We start from the raw sequence: 23382 nt of genomic DNA on the forward strand, positions 1-23382 counted from the left end.
GTAGAGCTATTCACCCTGAGGTCATCACAGAGGACAAGGGGGCACTCTTTATGTCTGGAGGAAAGGAAATGTAATCTCCAAACATGGAAGGGTTTCTTCACAGTGAGAGCTGTGAAAAAGTGGAATAGACTCCCTCAAGACTTGGTTCTGGCCAGCTCAGTGGATTGCTTTAAAAAAGGCCTGGATTCTTTCCTAGATGCACAGAATATAACTGGATACTAACATTTATAGGTAAAGTTGATCCAGAGAATATCTGATTGCCTCTCGGGGGATCAGGAAGGAATTTTTTTCCCCCGCAGGATCATGCTTTGCTGGGTTTTTTTGCCTTCCTCTGGATCAACTGTGGGTATATAACTTTTTTTTTTTTTTAGTGGTTGAACTGGATGGACTTTTGTCTTTTTTCAGCTAGACTAACTATGTAACTATGTAATGCAAGATGAATGAAAAAAAATATATAGTTCATTGGGACCCATTACATGTTGCATAGTAACATGCGCTGGTTAAAGCAGTATATTGAAATCAATGTGTTACCAGCACCAAAATGTCCCACAAATCAGACTTGCCACAAAATCTCTAAGGCACTTCAACACACAGTGGTGCATTACTGTGTATTACGGCTCACTGCAATGCATGTTCATTGTCTTAGTTCTTTGGGGTGCCATTCAAAATGAATGACACTGCAAAGCAGCAAAGCTTATAATGTATCTTCAGTACTTTGTGGCATTCCACCCAACAGATATCTGATGCATATGGACACTAGACACAAAACAATTGTAATTGTGAGCTAAATTTGCAAACAGTTTTTCCTTTTATAACTATTAAAACTGCTTATGTTTGGTAAGAATAGCAAAAAAATACATTAAGTAATAAGCTCCTTATTGCACTAAATTTAATTTGTTTTGCTTTTAGAATTATCATTTTGTATTATATTTTTAAAACCAATGGTTTCCTGGAAATTGTTTCTGTAGTTTTTTTTAACAGCTAATGTTTTCTACTGATTTATTTTTTATACTATCATGATCATGATTAATGCAGTTAATTCATTTTTTTTCATTGGTGGAATGGCGATAAAGCAAAAGTATGTAAAGAACGTTACGTTTTTCTTATCGCACGGCTTCCAGGTATATTTTCACTTGTACATTTGTACACATACTATATAGCTAATCATATTTGCTTGTTTTTATCATGTTGTTATGATTACAGTATTGTAATGCAACCTAAAAGATTGAAAGTTGTGCAATAGCTTACATATCTTGTGAAAGCGTGATGTTTCTTTTAAAGGTAATGTGTAGAGGTTTTGTATACATTTTTTTATTTGTTATAAAATTACCTGCCTTCTTTTTTAAGACAGGTACATATATATTAAAATTGCTTTGCTTTGCTTTTAATTCCTTACTTCTTTAAATTAAATTTAAAAAAAAAACGTGTACAGCTCTCAGCAGCTCAAGTGATCCTTTGTCTACATACAGCCCGTACTTTGTTATTTGGTAAAAATCATGTTAAGAAAGCAGGTATATATCTTAAATTTGTATTGATAAACAATTTAAAAAATTTTACCCCAAATTTTATAATTCTCTTTACCCTTCACATTTATTCTGTTGCATGTAGCTGAGCAATCTAGTAACAGCAAAATTCCACTTTGAATATTCCATTGGCATTTTTGCAAAAATTCACATTGCTGAACTACAGTAATGTTTGTATTGTGTTCTTAGTACATACACTGTCCAGTTACTGTATTGAAAAAGGGTGTCAGAGTTGTGGGAGGACACATAGAGCTCTCACTGATTTAAACCTCAAGCATGGTGTTGAACCATGGAAATTTTTACAGGTCAGGCTGTCTTATTTCTTCTTATATGTAAATTATATGTTCATATTTATTTATTTATTTATTAAAGAAGAACCAGCAACAGCTAAATACTCTAGGTGAAATCGTTGAAATACATATATACAAAATATTTTCCATTTTTGAAGGATTTGGAATTCTGTTCAACCAGTCTTATGCTTTACACGTTCTTATCACTCTACATAGCCAGTTCCTATGTTACCTTTCTGCTTACAGGGCAGATGCTGATAATGGATGTTGCAACAGGAATATAACGTCTCTGGTCAAACTGTGTGGCCTAGGGGAGTAAATCACTTGCTGTACAGAATTTCAAATTATTTCAAATTTCAAATATTTTGACAGGTAAACATTTCAAATACCTGTTTCTATTTAGCTGTCTACTTGGAGTGCTACTTTCATAAAAAAAAAAAATCCTTATTAAAAGTTCTATTGTATAAAACAACTTCTGTAAAATGTCAGCTGGTGTCTGTTCACAAATAATTATTATAAGAACAATTCCCTGGGGTTCTACTGGAAATGCTTTGTGCCTTTGTTTTCATTTCTACGGCATTATTGCAGCTGTATTAGAATTTGTGTGCATTGTACATGCAGTAATTAAATATGACAGGGCACATATGTTGTATACTGTTACTAATTTCTGTGATTACTTAAGAGCATATGGTGAATGAGAGCAGTGCATTAAAATCTATTTCACTAAACAAAATTGAACACAAAATATTGCTTGACAATTATGACTTGTAGGTCCTGTTAATACACATGTAATATATCCACTGAAGCTTCTGACAAAGTGCCTGAAGGTTACATTTTCCCACAGTGCTGGTTGTTTTCCAGTTGGCTACCAAATGATTCATGCTTCAATCATGTTGTCTTGGGCCTTGGCTTCACCTGCTGCAAATGTCACGTTTGATGAATGGTCAGTCTGACAGCTGCCACTGTTGTCAAGTGTGCTATGACAAAGTAGATTGCAGATTTATGTAAAGAAATGTATTCCTCCATACTTTGATTTTTGAAGAGATGACAGTTCTTTAACCTGCATGTAACATATCAGCTGCACCAAATAAAAGCAAATGCATATTTAGGGGTGTCTAAACAACAAAGAGCCATTCCACCCAAACCTGATCTTTCAGTCCTGGGTAGGTACTGGTGAATTCAAATAATGATGGCTTTTTGCGATAGAGGATTTTGGTGGTGAGACTGATTTCCACCTACAAGATCCCATTCCTTTCATGCTCCGTGATGGAGTTTTCATTTATTTTACAACTGAGCGGGAGTTCAGCAGAAGGAATAACACTTCGTAGTAGTGTGAACAAAACCAGGAACTTCGACAAGACAGTCATACCAAGAAGGCATGCTAGAGTTTAAAGAGTCCAGCTAGTTATCTTGTAACAAAAACTGAAATGTTAAAGACACGTTCATATCAATAAACTGAGCATTTCTATCACTTGGAATAGGTGGTCCAATACCAAATGGATGCATTCATTTCAGCATAATTAAAATTTGTTCTAGTTTTTTTTCTCCAGTAGTTTACCAATCTATTCACTACAGATTGAATTGAACGAATCACAAAGGTTACTGACCTATGTCTCACATATGAAACAGAATATCTATGAGTAGATATAAATACTAGAAATATACACGCTTCATTTACTTTGTGGTCAGAAACATAAGTGAATGTTGAAACTGTTATGTAGATGCCTCAGGAAAAGTGATAATTAAATTAGTAAAATAATGCATATGCTTTAATAATCCACTCATCCCTTACTATGATGTGTGACTGCAGAAAGCAAAACAGACTGGAATTTTGCATTTTCACCTGCACATAATTGTACCGAGTTAAAGTTTAAGTTTAGGAAAAAAAAAATTTTTTATTTGTCATTGGTTCAGCTAAGTTTCTTCTAATGCTAGATATACTACGTCCAGATGACTACTGGAGATGCTAAAAATTGTAGTTGTATTCTAGATACTACTGCTTTGATCTTTCCTCTCTGCTGCTCTGAGTTCCAGTGCTTGTACAGTCAGTGATTGTGTTGTTTACTCCCCCCAATTCATTCTTTACATGTCTTGTATTCCTTTCACAAAATGCAAGGTAATCTGTGATTGGGCAAGGGGAGAGGGGAGGCAGATGAATAACATAACCACCCATCCTTTGCTTCTTTTCTCCCTCCTCCCCCCATCCTCTGGAACCCTCCTTGGTATTAGCCTTGGAGATTTCACCATATTTATACACAAGTTTATGGGCCCTTGATGCCTGACACTGACCACAGAGGCAATAAGCGTACCTCAGTGTCTTTCCCTGCAAAATAAAGATAAAATTACCTGCAGCCTTTTCAGCCGCTTAGCTAAGCTATAGAGACTGTATCTGACGGAAGAGTCTCATAAATTATTTCCAGATGATGTTGTCCCTGAGGAGTCACAGGAAGCTGCCATAACTCCCAGATATAGAGATACCATTTCTGCTCATGTTGATGTGGTGCTTGAGAGTTAAAAAATGGAGCAGCAGCCTGTAGCTTTCACCAGTGCTGTTACCTCTTTAGGATCACTTAGAGGCCCCAGGGGAAGATGCAGGATTACATAGACAACTGTAGTCTAATGGACATACTAAGAGAGAGGGGACGATATTGTGGTTATTTTAAAGACAGATTACAGTATTTTTTTCCCTTTCTCAGTAAGTGGCTTGTAGTTCATTGTACTGACACAATAAACAAGAATGAACAAGGAGAATAAGGGGAAGGCAGGACTTGGGGATTGGATGTCAAAAGTCAAGTTGAACCTTTTATTGTTTTGGACAGAGCAGGGAAGGGTTAAAACCCCTGCCTGTTCAGTCTTTGCTGTATGTGTACTATTATGGAAGATTCCCTTCGCTTCCTGGACCAAGGAAAAAAAGAGGAAGTTTGAAGAAATCTCCTAAAGTGAGATAAATTTCCCTCTTCGAATGTTGTCACTATCGGAAGATTTCTCCTTATTGTTTGTTCTTGGGACAACACAAACATTTTGGATTTCCCCTCATTTTTTCTTTGATAACAGTAATACAAACAAACGGAGTAGGGAATCTCCCCAGACAGTGATGCAAACTTGACAAAGGATCTAACCCTTTCCCCTGCCATTGAAAAATTGCTAAACGAATTCTGAGTTAACTTAGTTAATATAGTAGGAGTTACTAAATTGATGAGCTAATAGATTACACTGTTCAACAAATTTTTATTTTTTGCCAGTTTTGGAAACAAAAGGATCCATTTCTTAATGAATTTCACATTCTGAGTTCAAATATAACAATGAAATTTGTCAATTGGCTCTAGTTTTTCTGTAAACAGAAAGTTTTCTACTATAGGCGTAATGACTACATAATGCACAATAATTATATAGATAGATGTCTTTCCACAAATATAAAGCAAGTGATATTGACTACATAACAAAGCCTAAATGGCATAATATATTGCATAGGATTACCAAGAAAAATTATAGCCATAAGCTAAGTTGAATCATTTTAATACTTGGGATTCTCACTAGTTTTGTCTTCAGTTTGTGTCGGTTTTGCTTCTCTTGGCTTTTCTCTTGTATTCGAGGAAAGGGCTATCTCTTACAACTGCACGTGACTACACGCTTCAGGTTCTTCCTCACTTGACTCAACCACGAAGGATTCTGGTGCTTTAGGAATTGGTAGCCCCTCTCCATGAGGAACTGGACGTATTGCCGATGGAATATTTGGATAGTGCACAGATAACTTTTTCTTCTTATTTAGCCCTTTTACAATTGGAGGCACCATACAAAAGTAACAATTACTAACATGATCTGTTGGCTCTCTCCAAATCATTGGCACAGCGAAAGGCATAGATGCCTTTTTTCCATTCAACCATTGCTCCAGTGCCGTCCCACAAGAATTGCAGCATATATGTGGTGCCCAGCTCTTGTCCTGGTTTCCTATCTTGCAGCCAAAATACAAGTTGTAGGCTTTCTTAATCATTCCTGTTATCCTCCTTTTTTGTGAGATAAAAGTTATTTCACCGCAGATATAGCAGAAATTATCTGCTTTATTCACACAAGTTCGAGGCATTACTGAGTAGCCTATATAAGCATAAAACGAAATGTAAAGACGCTGTCGAACTACAATCAGCTACAGATACTGCAGCTTTTATGCAGTGAAGTGATGCAATTAAAGGCTAATATTGCATCATCTCAGTATACATGCAATTTTCTATTGGTCACCAGTATCAATTGCGCAATATGCAGCTGAAGTTGCATCATAATTTTGAATGGCTTACGTCATTAGATGGGTGAATATATCATGGAAACTAGAGCCAATCAACATTTTTTAGGGTCATTTTAGTTTTCAGCACCCCAAAATTATGTAAGATTAGCTAATTTTATGCCCAAAACTTTTTACCTGTTGAACAGTGTTATCAGTGTTGCAATAGTTACCAGAGATCACTATCTGCTGCAGTATAGTAGCGGCTAGCAGACATTCAGGAGGTGTTACTGCTGTCTTCTAATGACTGTGTTTCTTTGGGGTTTTTTTTTGCCAATCAGCAATTTTGCATTGCAGGACCATGTGCTCCAAATGCGGGACAAGCACTTCTTAATAGGCGTTTGGCAAGTTTGACAGGCGGTGCTACCTGTTGAACAATGCAGCCTGACTTAAAAATGCTGTGGCCACAAAGCATTGCAGCCACGGCATGCGCACAGCCCTATTAGCTGTTAGAGTTTGCATGGGTGGCTGAATGGTGGTAATACCGCAATTAGTGAAAGCTTTGTTGCGTCTTATTTTGCCAGAAATTTTACTGGTACTGAAACCAGATACAATCCAATAAATTTACTGAAGAAAAGCCTAGGAGTTTTTCTATTCTTTTACACATTTACATTTTCGACACATTTATTTTCATCACCAGCCTTTTTACTTTTTTCTTCTTTCTGACATTGCTTTTTTTCATTTTGACTGTTTCTGAACCATATGATGCAACACACTACAATGCAAAATGATAAATTAGTATTTTTGAGATGTTGTGGTGCATTGCCATCCCATTTGTCTTAACTCAGTGCATCTTAATGCATGAAAAAATGCACATGTATTAATGCACAGTACTGCAAAGGTGCGAATGGACCATGAATATTGTGGTTTGATTACAACACAGCCTATTCATGGGGTCAATATAGGAAGCCAGCAAGGGAGAATGTCACCAGCACACCAAGGATCACCAATATGGGTCCAAAAGTTTTAATGAACGATCACAGTTACAGCAAGGCAACGTTTCGAAGTCTCGCAGGACTCCTTCATCAGGCCTGTGGGCCACATGCCTGATGAACGAGTCCTGCAAGACTCTGAAACATTGCCTTGCTGTAACTATGTGATCGTTCAGTAAAACTTTTGGACACGTATTGGTGATCCTCGGTGTGCTGGTGACATTCTCCCATGCTGATTCTGTTCGGTTCCAGTTGACGGCCGCTGCAGCATCCACTTATACACACAGCCATTTTTAATGCAGGAATGTGTGCATTTGGATTGTACACTTGCAATATAGGAAGCCCTCTCATGCTGGTGGCTTACATTACTAAAACAGGCCAAGTGGCTGCTGAATGTATTGATTTTACACCCTCATTGTTCTTTAATTTATGTAATTTCTGAACAGTAGTTCAAGCTATTGTTAACATCCAATGAATGACTTTATTTCTTAAATCACACGGCCTCTTCTTTTATACTGTATGCATAAAGACATATTTTAATACATTTTTCAATCAAATAACATTATTAAAGTAGCTGAAAGTCTCTTAAGTACATTCACAGCTGCATAGGCAGAGTGAATTAAAGTATAACACACATGAAGCACTCAATGCTGGCTCAGGAACACTTGTTAAATTCCAGGACTCAGATTCCTAAAGTATATTGTCATTTCCTTTATTCTTTTTTGACTGGAAAATATTTTAATGTTAGAAATTATAGGAATATAATAGATGAATAGATGATTTCAGCAGGCATTACTAACACTGATAATTGCATTTTGACAAATGAAAATGAATAATAAATTTTAAATGAGTAGGTGTTTCCATTCAGTATATTAGTGCTAGAGGACTACAAAGTGTACCTGTCTTTTACAGTAGTTCTCATGACCTACTCTACAGACGGATAGATCTTTTTCAGCCTTGTATTTGTCTTATAGTATGAATTGGGATTGGAAATTAGGACTGTTCAATGTAATATACTGTATGTGGAACAATTAAAGTATATCTAAAGCCCATTTTTTAAATTTTCATTTTGGACCCAGCAAGGAAGGGGTAAGCTGTTGCTAGTTTTTCTTTCTTCCATTCCTGTCCATTTCAGTGAGAAAAAGTATCAATGCAACTTGGGCACCTACCTTGGGTTAGTATCAAAGAACACTAGCTACCACAAAAGCATTATTAGGGGACAGCAGTTTATGGGGTCTGATATGAGAAACATTAGGTGATAAAGTTGGTTATGGCTGTCAATACTGGCTGATACGTTACTCAACATGTATGCACTGTAGATGCAGCAAGTAGACTCTAAGGTCCCATGAACCTCTGGCTAGAAAGTCAAAAAATTATTACCTATATATACTGTATATTGATTTTGTGGAACTGGCAATGCAAAGTTTCCAAGGTCTCCTGTAGGTAAGACATACTCCATTTAGTTCTGTCTCCTAGTGTGACACAGTTGTCATTGCTACTCAGAATTATGTCTATCACATTCAGTTCATTGGTATCACATTTTAACTCTTCCTGTATGTTATTAGAAAAATTGATTTTACTGTAAAAAAAAAAAAAAGAAAATGGCTAAGAGTTACATACATTTCTGACAAATTCTTAAAAATTACTTTTTATGTTTATGATTTCTTTTTAATTTTTGTTCTTGTGTCTCTATCCATTTGGAGGGCGTTAATGCATGTATTTTATGCAAACTGAATCTAAAAGCTCATACTATTGTCAAGAAGATGCAAATAAAATTATTTTTATTTTCAGACAATTACACTTTTAACATATACACAACTCCTATGATTTTTTAGTAGATTTAATTCATACATTTAAGATGAGGTATGCAGGGAATGAAGTTGATTACCATGTTTGCCGCCTACATGCAACCTTAGGATCAATTGCTGGAGTTGTTTTGCGCATGTAAACATATCATAAAGATGATAGCTAACATTTGCATTGTAACACAATGGGGCTTATTTACTGATCAAGCTGTGAATCTTCACACAATAAAATGTGTAAATGTGAATATATTTTTTCCAGTCATGCACAGATAAAAATAACTAAACAGGAATTTGGTTTTCCTATGATTAGTGAATATTATTGTGTAAAGATTCTCAACTCCTTTAGTAAATCAGCCTAAGTGTATTTGTATATACAGTATATAACTGTATGTTCTGTTTTTCTCTTAACTTGATCCAATGGCATTCATGGATGAATGGCTAAATAACATATGACTGGTGTCTTCTGACTTAAGTAGGCATGTCAAACAAATTAAACTTTCACATGAATCGTGGTGAATTACCAAGCCCTAAGGCACAAAGGGGTGAAGCAGGAAAGCTGAACGGTAGTACGATTGAAATAAGTGGGCTTATCATTGTTGCAATTGCTTTGACTGTGTAATCACATTTCCTGCAAAGTTTATATAGAATCATATTGAGTTTTTGCTATGGAAGCTGACTTTTGCTATTTTTTTTTGTCTTGATGCTTGCATTGCTTTATTGAATAACCACCTATTCACACCAGCTTGTGCACGTTATGTTCCGCATAATGCAAGCACACTGGTATGTGTTGTGTTGTTACAGTGCATTCCACTTTTTAAATTTTTTTTAACTTTATTGAAGTGTCACAAAATCCCAACTCTGCAATGCACTGTGGTGCCTTATAATATGTTCTTGTGCAGTGCAGTTAAAATGCTGACATGTTGCACTTTTACACAATGCACCTGTATGGTGTTAACAGGGTACCTAGAAAACAATTGTTTTCTGTGTCCTTGAGTTGTGCCTGTGTTGATCAGTGCTGTTCTATACAGTTTAAAGCACCTGATGTGAAAAACTCTATGTCAGCTAATATTTATCAGATTTGATTTTTATTTTGTTTTTTTGAGAGTTGCTTAATGGAGATGTACAAAGCAATTTAATTTGGTAACATAAACTACGTAAGTGCCTATTTGTTAATAAGGAAAAATATGTTATCTTTCAGAGAGAGAAGAAAGGTGGGCTGCTGAAGCTGTTGGCTGGAGCCTCTGCAAAAAAAAAATCTCGTTCTCCTCCATCTATCTCGCCAACACACGACCCCCAAGCTATTGTTGAAGGTGTAATACAAGGAGCAGTAGGACTTGAGTTTTCCATGACCAGCCACGGAAGAGCTGGGTCATGTCCTATTGAAAGTGACATGCAAGGAGCAATGGGAATGCATCCACTACACAGGAAAACGGGTTCTTTAGATCTCAATTTTTCTATTTCTTCTCCAGTAAGGCAACCAGCTTGTGCAATGGTGGCTGTGCGACCTGAACCAAAATCCTTATCCAGAGAGAGGTAAGATTTTCTTCAAAACTAAAAATGTAACGGTGAAGGAGTTTGATATGCATGGGAAATGTTCTGCTTTTTTTTTATCTACCTTGTAATATTATGCATTTATTAGTGGTGTTTATGGAAAAATGTATATTTAAGAAGCTGAACAAAGAACATACATTTATTGGCCTGCTAAGTAGATGAATTACATAATAAGAGTAACAGTGGAAATAAAGCATTCCATTACAGATAAAATCACTCCAACAGGAAGTATCTAGATACAGGGTGGGCTTTTCATTTGGACCACTTTTACAGACTCACATGGTCTGCAGCTATACCTTTTGGCTACTTGTGTGGCTCCTCATAATGGATGAGTCTGTGCACATTGAAATCTAACACAGACTGACCCCACCTAGACATTAAAGATGGGTGAGTTTGTACCAACTAATATTGGTATAAATAATTATTGACTACAATCTGCTGGAAGCTGCAAAGATGAGTCACTCAGGAGTTTTGCTTAGCCAATTTTAACCCTGGTTTAGGTCATATGTTTATAAAGGGTTTAGATTCAGCAGGGGAAAGAATACAATGATTTGAGAGATGAAAGAGCTGTGTGTGTGTGTGGGGGGGGGGGGGGGAATTATTTTCTGTGAAGACTTTTTTTCATCCAAAAGGAGACTTATACCATTTCACCTTGAGGGGACAATCTCCTGGAAGCTGCAAAGATGAGTCACTCAGGAGTTTTGCTTAGCCAATTTTAACCCTGGTTTAGGTCATATGTTTTTAAAGGGTTTAGATTCAGCAGGGGAAAGAATACAATGATTTGAGAGATGAAAGAGCTGTGTGTGTGTGTGGGGGGGGGGGGGAATTATTTTCTGTGAAGACTTTTTTTCATCCAAAAGGAGACTTATACCATTTCACCTTGAGGGGATATAGTTATCTTATTTGCTCCACCCAAAGACAGATTGGCTACACAGAACCTCCTCCAACATTCTTAAACCTCCTTGCCAAGGATCTTTGCTTTAATGGTGTGAGTTCTCTGCTTTTTTGGACCCTTCCTCAGGCAATCACACAAACATCTGGACTATTATCGGTATAACAGGGGGCCTCAAACGTGCTGACTTTCTTCACAGAAAAAGGAGAGAAATCTCGGTCACCACACACCATGCAAGCCCAGTGTGTTATAGGTGATAGCAGCCTCAGCCTAACTCCATCCAGTCCATACCCTCTGACTCGTTTCACCTCCATTACTAAGCATTGTGGGTGGAACTAAGCATGTCGGGGGCGTGGACTGGATAAAGTTAGGCTGAGGTTGCTATCACCTATTACATTCTAGGCTTGCATGGTGTGAGGTGGCTGAGATTTCTCTTCTTGTTCTGCAGTATATATGGAGTCAGGGCAGACTCCTAGCCTGACCTGCACCCTCAGTGGAATATACCAAATGGAGGACATAGATGCGGGAGTGGAGATCCCAAAGTTGTTTTTGCTGACTTTCTTGTTATAGAGATACAAACTTGCATGTCCTGTATGAAGTTAATAAAAAAAACTTTAGAACAAAAAACTTACTTATTGGTGGACCAGCATCTTTGGTGAACCAGATAATGTAGGGTTAATTGCTTACGGAACAGATTTGTAATCATTCGTTCATTTCTAGACACCAGGATCAGATACATAGATCAGTATTTTCCTTTGTGATAAATGTACTATGACATGTCATGAAATGTCAAAGCAGCACAATCAGAATAAACATTTGTGGCACATTTATTAAAGACAGATGTAATATAAGTAAGGCAAACACATTCTTGCACAACAGATATACAGGTGCATCTCAATAAATTAGAATATCAAAAAATTCATTTATTTCAGTAATTCAATATTATATAGATTCATTACACACAGCGTGATATATTTGAAGCATTTCTTTCTTTCAAAGTGGATATAAAAAGTCTACACACCCCTGTTAAAATGTCAGGTTTCTGTGATGTAAAAAAATTGGACAAAGATAAATCATTTCAAAACTTTTCCCACCTTTAATACAACCTATAGACTGTAAAACTCAGTTGAACAACAAACTGAAATCTTTTAGGTGGAGGGAAGTAAAAATAAAATACTAAAATGATATGGTTGCATAAGTGTGCACACCCCTAAACTAATACTTTGTTGAAGCACCTTTTGATTTTATTACAGCACTCAGTCTTTTGGGGTATGAGTCTATCAGCATGGCACATCTTGACTTGGCAATATTTGCCCACTCTTCCTTGCAAAAACACTCCAAATCTGTCAGATTGCAAGGGCATCTCCTGTGCACAGCTCTCTTCAGATCACCCCACAGATTTTCGATCGGATTCAGGTCTTTGCTCTGGCTGGCCATTCCATTAATCTTCTTCGGGTGACGCCATTCCTTTGTTGATTTGGATATATGCTTTGGGTTGTTGTCATGCTGAAAGATGAAGCTCCTCTTCATGTTCACCTTTCTAGCAGAAGCCTGAAGGTTTTGTGCCAATATTGACTGGTATTTGGAACATAATTCCCTCTACCTTGACTAAGGCCCCAGTTCCATCTGAAGAAAAACAGCCCCAAAGCATGATGCTGCCACCACCATGCTTCACTGTGGGTATGGTGTTCTTTTGGTGATGTGCAGTGTTGTTTTTGCACCAAACATATTTTTTTAAATCATGGCCAAAAAGTTCACCCTTGGTTTCATCAGACCATAACACATTTTCCCATAAGCTTTTGGGAGACTTCAGATGTGTTTTTGCAAAATTTAGCCAGGCTTGGATGTTTTTCTTCATAAGAAAAGGCTTCCGTCTTGCCACTCTACACCATAGCCCAGATATATGAAGAATACGGGAGATTGTTGTCACATGTACCACACAGCCAGTACTTGCCAGATATTCCTGCAGCTCCTTTAATGTTGCTGTAGGCCTCTTGGCAGCCTCCCAGACCAGTTTTCCCCTCGTCTTTTCATAAATTTTGGAGGGATGTCCAGTTTGTGGTCACTGTTGCGCCATATTTTCTCCACTTGATGATGACTGTCTTCACTATGTTCCATGGTATATCTAGTGCCTTGGAAATTCTTTTGTATCCTTTTAACAATGAGATCCCTCTGATGCTTTGGAAGCTCTCTGCAGACCATGGCATTTGCTGTAGGATGCGACTAAGAAAATGTCAGGAAAGAACTACTAGAACAGCTGAACTTTTATTTGGGATTAATCAGAGGCACTTTAAATGACGGCAGGTGTGTACTGACTCCTATTTAACATGATTTTGAATTTGATTGCTTAATTCTGAACACAGCTACATCCCCAGTTATAAAAGGGTGTGCACTCTTATGCAACCACATTATTTTAGTTTTTTAGGTTTACTTCCCCCCCCCCCCCCAAACATTCTCAGTTTGTTTTTCAATTGAGTTGTACAGTTTATAGGTTACACTAAAGGTGGAAAAAGTTCTGAAATTATTTATCTTTGTCTAATTTTTTTTACATCACAGAAACCTGACATGTTAACAGGGGTGTGTGGACTTTTTATATCCACTGTATCACTCTATGTATAATTAATCAATATAATATATGAGTTTCACTTTTTGAATTGAATTACTAAAATAAACTTTTTGATTATATTATAATTTATTGAGATGCACCTGTATATGGAATGAATGGGTAGAGACCAGAGAGAAAGTGGCAAATTTTGGTCTCAGATTATGGAGACAGAGAGACAGGTTTTTAGTACATAAGAAATAGAAAGGTTTAAGCCAGTGATGATGCAGCTTTCTCAATCTAGCTTGTCAAACTGCTAAATAGAGTAGAAATTTATTTTATTGAGGGTCCCTGCACAGTGGGCATAAAAAAATGTTACTTACACTGGCATTTTGCACTTTTTTTCTTCAGCCTGTTGAAGCAGCGCTATGTTAGCCTGTGGGGCAGATTTACTAAAACTGCTGCACACAATTCTGGTGCAGCTGTGCATAGTAACCAATCAGCTTCTAACTTCAGCTTGTTCAACAATTAGGCCTTGACAATAAATCTTGGAAGCTAATTGGTTACTATTTATCTGGGAGTTTTCAGAGGAGTGTTTAGAGGCAGAAAAAACCCATTCAGAATCATGTTTTTGAGAGGAGCTTTTGGGCGGCAAAAAATGCTTAGCACTCATAAAATTCTGTTTAGGAGCATGCTGCATTTTCAAGTTTACAATGAAAAATGAGCAGAGGGGAATGTTTTTGAAAAAAGAAAAACATAAAAGCAAATGCTTATAAACTCTCATAAACCCATGTGCAATATGAACTGCTATGAGCATTTTTTATGCTACTTTTTTCTATGAGAGGTTCTGGCATTTTTTTCTTCCCCTAGTGTGCATGGACCCTGAAAGTGATTTTTTTTACTTCACTTGTCTTGATTTTTTTTTCTCATTTTGTCTCTCATAGTTGAGGTCTACCTGTGATGCCAATTACAAGCCTCTCTCATCTTTTTAAGTGGGAGAACTTGCACAATTGGTGGCTGACTAAATACTTTTTTGCCCCACTGTATACTTCAATGTACCGTATCAACTTAAAAAGAAAATAAAAGACAAGTATTTAACTACTTTTAGAAAAGAATATGTGTAGAATAAAAATAAGGGCCTTCAAAAAAAAAAAAAATGCTAATAATTTTATATATATATATATATATATATATATATATATATATATATATATATTGTACATATTTAACTTCTTTGAAATTAGTCTGTCATTAAATATATCTTGCCCTTCTTAAAGATTTCACAGTAGACAATTGAATGTCTTTTTGTACACAGAAAGAACCATTTTCCTTTTGCTTTATGGAAATATAAAAATTATATTTAGGAAAAAATTATTTCACAAGTAATGTGTAAAATCTCTTTGTGAGTTAAAATTAGTAAGTTAAAATGTGATTTAGTCCTTTCCGTCCGTCTGGCCATGGATGTGATTTTATGCTGTCAGTGTAGAATGATTACTCTTTTCATTCACTTGGAAAGATACTGCCAGGCCCTAAAATCATCTCAGTTGATCCACATTTACTGCTCTCCTCATATGTATTCATGGCACGTTCACACTTTCTGGCTAAACTAATAAACTCATCTACAGCACACAATGATTTTCTTAAACTAATTTTACTTTTTATCACCACAAGCTGACATCTGGAAAGCAGGGCTTGTGGAGGTGGCAGAGAGTGTGACTGGAGCCCTGGCTTTATTAGAAATAGAAAAAGGTTTCAATTAACATATCTTCATAACCATGCAATGTAGACAATGTTAGTTAAGAGAAAATGAAGTGAAGTAAAATGAAAGCTTTAATGTTTGAGGTATTTTAAGATGAATGTTGTATAAATGTTAAAGGGTCAGTTTACCCAAATGTGATACTTTACTTATAACTGTAACCTGGTGGACTGAATCAACCCCTAGCTTCCTATATGTCTTTCATACTTCATAAAAACCCAAAATCAAATACTTGTACCCCCTCATAATGGTTACAGTAGGTATGCAGACCAAGAGGCACACAAGATCTCAACAACAGAGTAATATGAGAGACTCAGGTAATTTCCCTTTCTAGCAAGTTGAAAATATCAGTTCTGGGTGGAGGACTGACCTTTTAGGAGATTTTCTATTTTATCTTTAGGTTTATCTAATCCCCATTTTGAATCTCTTGATTAAATGATAAAGGTAACCTATACTTCAGGTTACAGAATTTAGGCCTCATGCACATTGGGTGCCTAAAACATAGCTTTTAGGTGTGTTTGACTTTTTTTTCTCCTACCTCTAAATGCCTCTCTATGTTAGCCTATGTGTCCATACACACATACTGTAGGTGTTTACAGGCATTTAGGGGCAGGAGCTTTAAGAGGCTAAAAAAAACATCAATTGTGCATTCAGGGGAGGGGTGGTTTGACAGAAAATACGCCACATGCATCTAAACATGTCTAAATGTGCTTGAGTGTGAATTCATATTCTGGCCAAGGGAATGAATGAGTGCCCAAAAACTTGATGTGCCTAAGTGAGTTTGAAAATGCAGCCTTATGCCTTGTATGCACAGTGAGAATATCGGTTGAATGATCATCATTTTTTTTTTTGCATGCTAGTCTCCATATCAAAAATGAAGAGGTTACTCAACTTATGAAAATTCTCATTAGGCAGAATAGAATTTTTGAAGTGATGTAATGCATTGTATTTGTATTGTATTTTTGGACAAAAACTGTACTGATAGAACAAAAATTGTACGATCTGGTACCATACGAGAAAAATGTTTGTGTTTGTCCCTTCAGATGAACTGTCATATTCGGCTCTCGAAAGCTGTGTACCAACGATCAGTATAGTGGTCATGTGATTGTTTTAAAAAAATAACATTATGTGAAACAAACCCATTAAAGCTAAGTGTGCTTTTATGGGTTTGTGTTACATCATTTTGTTTACATATAGATCTCTTTTTTTTAAAAACATCCATTTGCATAGACTGCAGTCATTATACAGTGGAGCAAGGAGGAAATGTTCTGTTGTCAATCAAGATCCCTGAGCCTCTCCCCATATGATGTAAAGGAGTGACATGGGTCAAGGGGTGGGCGGCAGGGACGGCTTCCCTGGGCACAGTGGTTTACTGTAGGGATAGGGGCACCTTCCTTCTGATACAAGGCTGACGAGCCTAGTGACAGCTTAGTTTATTTTGACAAGTGACTGCTGGGCATAGGATCCCCTAAGCTTGCACATCATGATCGGGGGATGGGAGCGCAGTTTGGCATCTTTGCCCTGGGCACCAAATGCCCTTGTCCCGGCACTGATGTGGGGCAGCTCTCTGTAGAAAGAATCTGGAGCATGCGCAGAACAAGCGGCAATACAGACGCAAGAAGATAACAATAGTGTTGCCACTTAGAATAGGGAACTGGCAGGATCACCAGATATTTACAACCACGGCCAAAAAAAACAAAAGCACACATAAATCAATTTTATACTGCTTTATGTTTTGATAAATTTTAAAGTTTAGAGTTTAATGTCACTGTAAAAATATTTAATACTACATTTGATGGGCTGTGGCATGGCAACAGGGGATGATCGTACCTTGTATTTATCACTTTTTAGTTATTAGTTTTTACCATGCAACTAGCTGTACTTCTCAGACCTATGCATGGTTTCCTCTTGTAAAATATTTTTACTAGATAAATATGTGTGGTTATTGCTTTTTTAGCTGCAGGTCACGGCTTGTCACAAAATAAAAAATGTAGAATCTTTGTATTTAACTGTAAGATAAATCACATATGCATGTTAAATAAAAGCAACATTTTCAATGAAAGCAACACACAGAGCGTGTTACTGAAATGCCACAAAACAGTTATTTGCATACTTCACTGGTCTGTTCCATTCAGCGCATTTTACTATCCCATAATCCAACTGTTTTCTGTTATGAAAAGGCACTGATGCAAATTAGAACTGTATTTGGAAACAGTTAACTGTTGCAGGTTCACACTTTTTAGCAAAATATGGAACAATAATTTGAGTTGTCTAAAACCTGTATATAGACTTTAGGCAATAGATGTAGCTACAAGTGAAATAATGTTAACATATACCTGAGTTTATTAAATGCATAAACATATGAGAAAACTGATTTGCAGAAATAGGTTTCTTCTCTGTTCTTTTGCTCACAAATTGTAATAGATAAATAAATAAATAAAATAAATGATCAAAATATCCTTTATTCAGGAAAATAAGGGGATATTTTGAAGTAGAAATGTACCCCTTCTCTCAGTTTGGATGTATAACAACAAGTAGATCTTCATTCCTTATAAATTAAAATTTGAAACTATTGCCTGTGGTCTTCCTGCAGCTGATATTTCCCCACTACTGACCTATAAGGCCTTAATCTGCACGCTTTCTCTTTGTGGAGGCAGCCATTTTGGTCAAGCCAAGACTTTTCTTCAAAATATCAAATCCTTCAGCAGGGAGAACATTGAAAACTCTCTCCAAATCTCCTGAAAGGCAGTGGCAACAGTACTTTAGATTTTACACTGCAACTTTCAGGCTGTAGGTCCAGGGGTGCCTAGGCAAAATGACATAGCAGAAGATGCATTGCTGTTTATCGGAAGGAATTTAAGAGCTGCATTTTTCAGGGCACTACAAAAGCTCAGTTACCTTTTTTTTTAAAGTTCCCTATAACATAGCAAATCTTCACTTTTTTGAGTTCAGGACCATTTCAATTTCGCAAACCAGTGGCCCATGGTTAGAGGGGAGGTTTGCTTCCACAGGTCTGGAATGCATGCCCATGTCGCATTCAGAAGATGAACTGTCAGAGAGCAGCTATAGCGACTTATCGGTACCTAGTTGAGATGAAAAAGGTAGGCCAAGGGGTCTGTTCCCAAGTCAACCAAGGTCAGCTGTAAGACCCCCGTTCAGAACTGAGTCAGCAGAGAACATTGCCAGAAGATATGCAGCAAAGTACCATCCTCCTTCTGACACCGCCAACACAAACTGGAGACTGAGGGGTAAAACTTGTTCAATAGTACCGAGACCCTATACCACCTAGACAGAAGTTTGTATCTGCTCTTGGAAACTATTAGCTATCCAAGATTTGTGAGCTAATTGAATGATCCTGTTCACTTGTTCTTTTGAAAAGGACATCTGCAGGTCAGCCTCCCACTTGCGCACGTAAGAAGGGACAAAAGTCTCCCCCCCGGTGTGATCAACATTTTATACAGTACTGAAAGATGAAGAATATACTCCTCTTTGGCAAACAGATGTTCAAAGGGGGTAAGTGGTCTGGTATATTAGTGCGAGTCTGGAATTGATTATAAGAAGTGCCGCAACTGGTAAGCAGACCAGTCCCCCAGGGGGGTTGTACCAAAGCACTAAGTGTCTGAAGGGACATGCAAATCCGCTGAGTTGTGAAATGCCTACATTGAGTAAAGCCCACCTCACCCAAGCAACGCAATTGCCTACTTTCAACTCCCAGGGGAACAGTGGGATTGAAGAGTACAGGGGTAAGGGGGAGGGAGAAGGGGACAATCCCTTCAGTTGAACAGTCTGGTAAATACCCTCAATCGTGACTCCCACTGTTGGATGCCTCTTAAGAGAATGATAACATTTCACTTGTATCCAGGGGAGGGCCGCAAGAGATACCTGCGCTGACTGTTGTTCAATTTGGGCCCACATCTTATATCTAGAAGATGTGCACCACGTCACCACCGTGGAGAGATGCAAGACTTTATAATAAAGCAATAAATATGGCAGCCCAACCCCCCCTCTCAACTTGGGGAGAGTTAGTAGAGAGAATTTCGTCTGAGCCACTTTACCCCCCCAGATAAAATCCAATTGCATAGTCCGTAGTGTTGCAAAAAAGGACTGGGGGATATAAATGGGTAATGCCTGTATAAGGTACAAGATCTGGGGTAATATTGTTATTTTGTAGGCGTTATGTCCAAACCACGTAAGAGTGAGGCCCCTCCACCTGTGCAGGTATGATCTAATTTTGGATAGCAGGGGGCTAAAATAAGCTTCATACAATGCCGAGGAATCGGCCGTAATGTTCACTTCAAGATATCACATAGAGGACGTTGTCCAAAGAAGATGATTTAAGTGCTGGAGATGCGTCACACAGTCCCCCGCCATGTTGATATCCAGGGCCACGGATTTGGAAAAATTAATGGAGAAATTAGAAAGTTCCCCATCTGTAGTAAACAGGGAAAGCAATTCTGGTATAGAGATGTCTCTGGGTTGGTAAGGCTGAACAAAAGATCATCAGCGATCTTGTAACCATTGCGGGATAGCTGGAGCCCTGTTATGGCCAGGTTGGATCGCACCTTACACAGAAAAGTCTCAAGGGTGAGGAGAAAAATTAAAGGAGAGAGGGGACAGCCCTGTAGGGTACCATTAGACAGTGGGAAATAATCTGAGTGAGTTTCATTAATTTTCACTGCGGCCGTAGAATGGGAGTATGGTGCAGATATCCACGACAACATATGAGTACCCAATCCCACATGCTCCAATGTGGCCCACAAGAGCTGCCAATCTACTCGATCAAAGGCCAGGTTCAGGACAAACAACCTTTGTCGTGTTATCTCTTGCCTCTCACTGGGGGACAAAGCCCACCTGGTCAGCATGTATGAGCTCAGGAACATATGGAAGCTATTTGCTATGATCTTGGAGAATACTTTGAGATCGACATTGAGAAGGACAATCGGTCTATAATTGCAGCAGCAGATGTGATCCTTGTACGTATTAGGGATAACAGTAATGTATGCCCTCAACATGTCTGGCGGGGGGGTTGAGACTGCCGGAAAGAGCGTTGTATGCCCTCAGGAAATAGGGGGAGAGGGTCTCCCTGAAATTTTTGTAATAAGATAAAGTCAGGCCATCTGGACCAGGTGCTTTGTTCTTTTTGGTAGAGACGATAGCAATATCCAGCTCTTCTGTGGTTATAGGGCCCTCCAGGGTAAGAAAGGCATACCAGAAGTTGCCAAGGAGGAGGCTATTAGATCTTGCCATTGTGCAAGGTGTTGGGGAGTGTGGTCATGAAGATTATAAAGGTTATGATAAAATTGCTTAACCACTTTGGCTATTGTAGATGAATACATAGCCTTACCACTGATTTCGATTGGGCTCCCCGAAGGGCATTCACCAAAAGGGTGCCAGGCTTATTCCCAAACTCATAAAATTACCATCTGCATCTACGGAGTTTATCTTGTATGCTTACCCCTATTAACTGGTCTAGTTGTTCTCTCATCTGCCTCAATTCCCTTTGTGTAGACAAAGCCAGGGATTGTTTGTGAACCGTCTACAAACGCTTAATATGTTCGAATAGGGAAGCCGCTTGCAATGTCCTTTCTTTTTTTAGTCTGGTTCCACGTTTGATGAAGAGCCCACATATTGCGCACTTGTGGGCCTCCCAAAGTATCAAGGGTCCTGTGTCCAGAACATCATTCACTTAAAAAAAGGACGTAAGAGCCTGGGATACCTCAGTCGTGGTGGCAGGTTCTTTCAGCAATGCCTCATTTAGTCTCCAAGAAGCAAGTCTATGTACATGTAGCTAGAGATCTAGCTCCATCTGTATGGGGGCATGGTGAGAAGGAGTATCGGGTTTATAGAAGTACTGCAGACCCTGGCTTGCTCACCGTGCAGAAGAAAAAAGTAGTCCAAACGCGAGTAGGTCTGGTGAACAGGAGAGTAGTATAGTCACGGTCGTTGGGATGGCCTTAGCGCCATGTATCCACTAGATGCAGGATGTGGAGTTTGGATTTCAGCCTCCTTAAATAAGCATAGGAAAAATGGGAAGAGCCCTTTGAAACATCTAAAAGAGGAACATATGCAAAATTAAAGTCTCCCTCCACTATCAATACCCCCTCGCTATGTTCCAAAATCAGTGGGAGCAATCTTCTGAAAAATAAACGATGGCCAGAGTTAGGGAAGTAAACATTCACTAATGTCACTTTTGTTGTTCCTATGGAGCCTTTGACTATAAGATATCTGCCTTCTGCGTCCACCACAACCTCTCCCGAAGTCCACGGAAGAGTTCGAGCTATCAAAATACTAACTCCCTTTGCCTTCGGGTTTAGGGGAAGTGCTGTGATATACGGTAGGATACTTATAATTAAAAAGCTTGGGCACTTTCTAACCATGAAAATGCGCCTCTTGTAGGAAGACCACCTGGCTTCGCATCTTGGTCACATCCCGTAGTTCTCTTCTCGGGACTGTTCAGGCCTCACACATTGTATGAGGTAAACTGGACAGGATATCGCCGCTGTTTCCCCTGCCATCCATCTCACCCCAAAAAAAAAAAAGAGGGGGGGATTGGGTTTTACGCTGAGATCAAAACACTTCTAGGCAAACAAGCCTATGTGTCTCAGCATCTCTGAAGTAAAAATATATGCTCCCTGTCTAACCCAACGGGATCGGGAGGGTCTTATGGGGGGCTAGATCAATGTACTGGCACCAGGAGAATATCAAACAAAGAGACACAGATCAAAAATGCCTGGCTCCCCCATTGGTCCCCCAAGGAAAACATATTACTAATCAACACACAACAGTATGACCAACACAGATCAAGGCATCAACCTTAGCACCATCGCAAAGTCCCCCCAGATCAGCCACCCACCGACTACTGTGGAGACATATGGCCATTTAACCCAACTCGGCCTAACTCTCACTTCTTATTGAAATTTGACCTGGTCAATAAGGTACTATAGTTACCGACCATGAAGTTCTTTATGATACACAAAAGTCCACATAAATCACCAACTTCCTGTTCAGACCATACACTCAGATCCTCAGTTCGGCAGGCCTCAGGGATCGTCAGGAGATGGATTCATTTCTGGATCAGGCTCTGCGCGCTCTCAGTGGTCAAGGAGCCATGGCAGGTGGAGCTCGGATGTTATCTGGCCATTCCAGCCAGTCTGGAATTTCCACTGGTGTAGCTTTCAGGAATTGAAAAAGAGCAGGCAGCTGAGAAGGGTTATGTAAAACAAAGGCATGACTTTGTTTGCTGATAAGAATATGTAAGGGGTATACCCATCTGTAGGTAGCTCCTGCAGCTTGTATCGCCTCCAACAAAGGGTGCACCATTCCTCGAATTCACATAGTATGTAAAGAGAGGTCCTGATAGATCTGAATCTGTGCCCCGTTAAATTCCAGTGGGCTGTACTGCCATGCCTTACGAAGAATATCTTCTTTTATGGTATAAAAGTGGACTCAGCAGAGTACATCCCTAGGAGAATCTAGGCCTCTGGATCTGGGTCTAGGAATTTGGCGCACTCTATCTAATTCCAGATCTGTATCAGAGGCCCCACACAGGATACTATTACAAATGGCTCAAACCGTGGTTCTAAGATCAGCACCAGATGTAGATTCCGGAATTCCTTTCAAGCGTATATTATTTCTACGATTTCCAGCATCTTCAAGGCAAAGAAGAATGGTAGAAAAACATCTGTGTGAGGTGGCACAATAGTCCTCTAATGCCTTCAGGCAAGTATTAGTAGAGTCTCTCACTTCTTCCAGGAAAGTAACCCTGGCATCTACCTGGGAAATCTCCTGTCTGACCTCCGATATCTCCTTCTGCAGAGT

At 38.6% G+C, this 23382-nt stretch overlaps 1 protein-coding gene across 2 annotated transcripts in view; it reads left to right on the top strand.

Annotated features, from left to right (window-relative positions):
- SH3RF3 (SH3 domain containing ring finger 3) overlaps window positions 1-23382 on the top strand; it is a 565551-nt gene that overhangs the window by 535622 nt on the left and 6547 nt on the right. For both annotated transcript variants that reach the window (XM_089693335.1, XM_089693336.1), the window contains one exon: window positions 10022-10356. In XM_089693335.1, coding sequence (XP_089549461.1) covers window positions 10022-10356 — 335 coding nt within the window. The remainder of the gene's footprint in view (window positions 1-10021; window positions 10357-23382) is intronic.

The sequence above is a fragment of the Staurois parvus genome, unplaced genomic scaffold (assembly GCF_062004578.1).
Source record: "Staurois parvus isolate SC_StPar_1 unplaced genomic scaffold, SC_StPar_1.0 ptg000625l, whole genome shotgun sequence".
NCBI lineage: Eukaryota > Metazoa > Chordata > Amphibia > Anura > Ranidae > Staurois > Staurois parvus.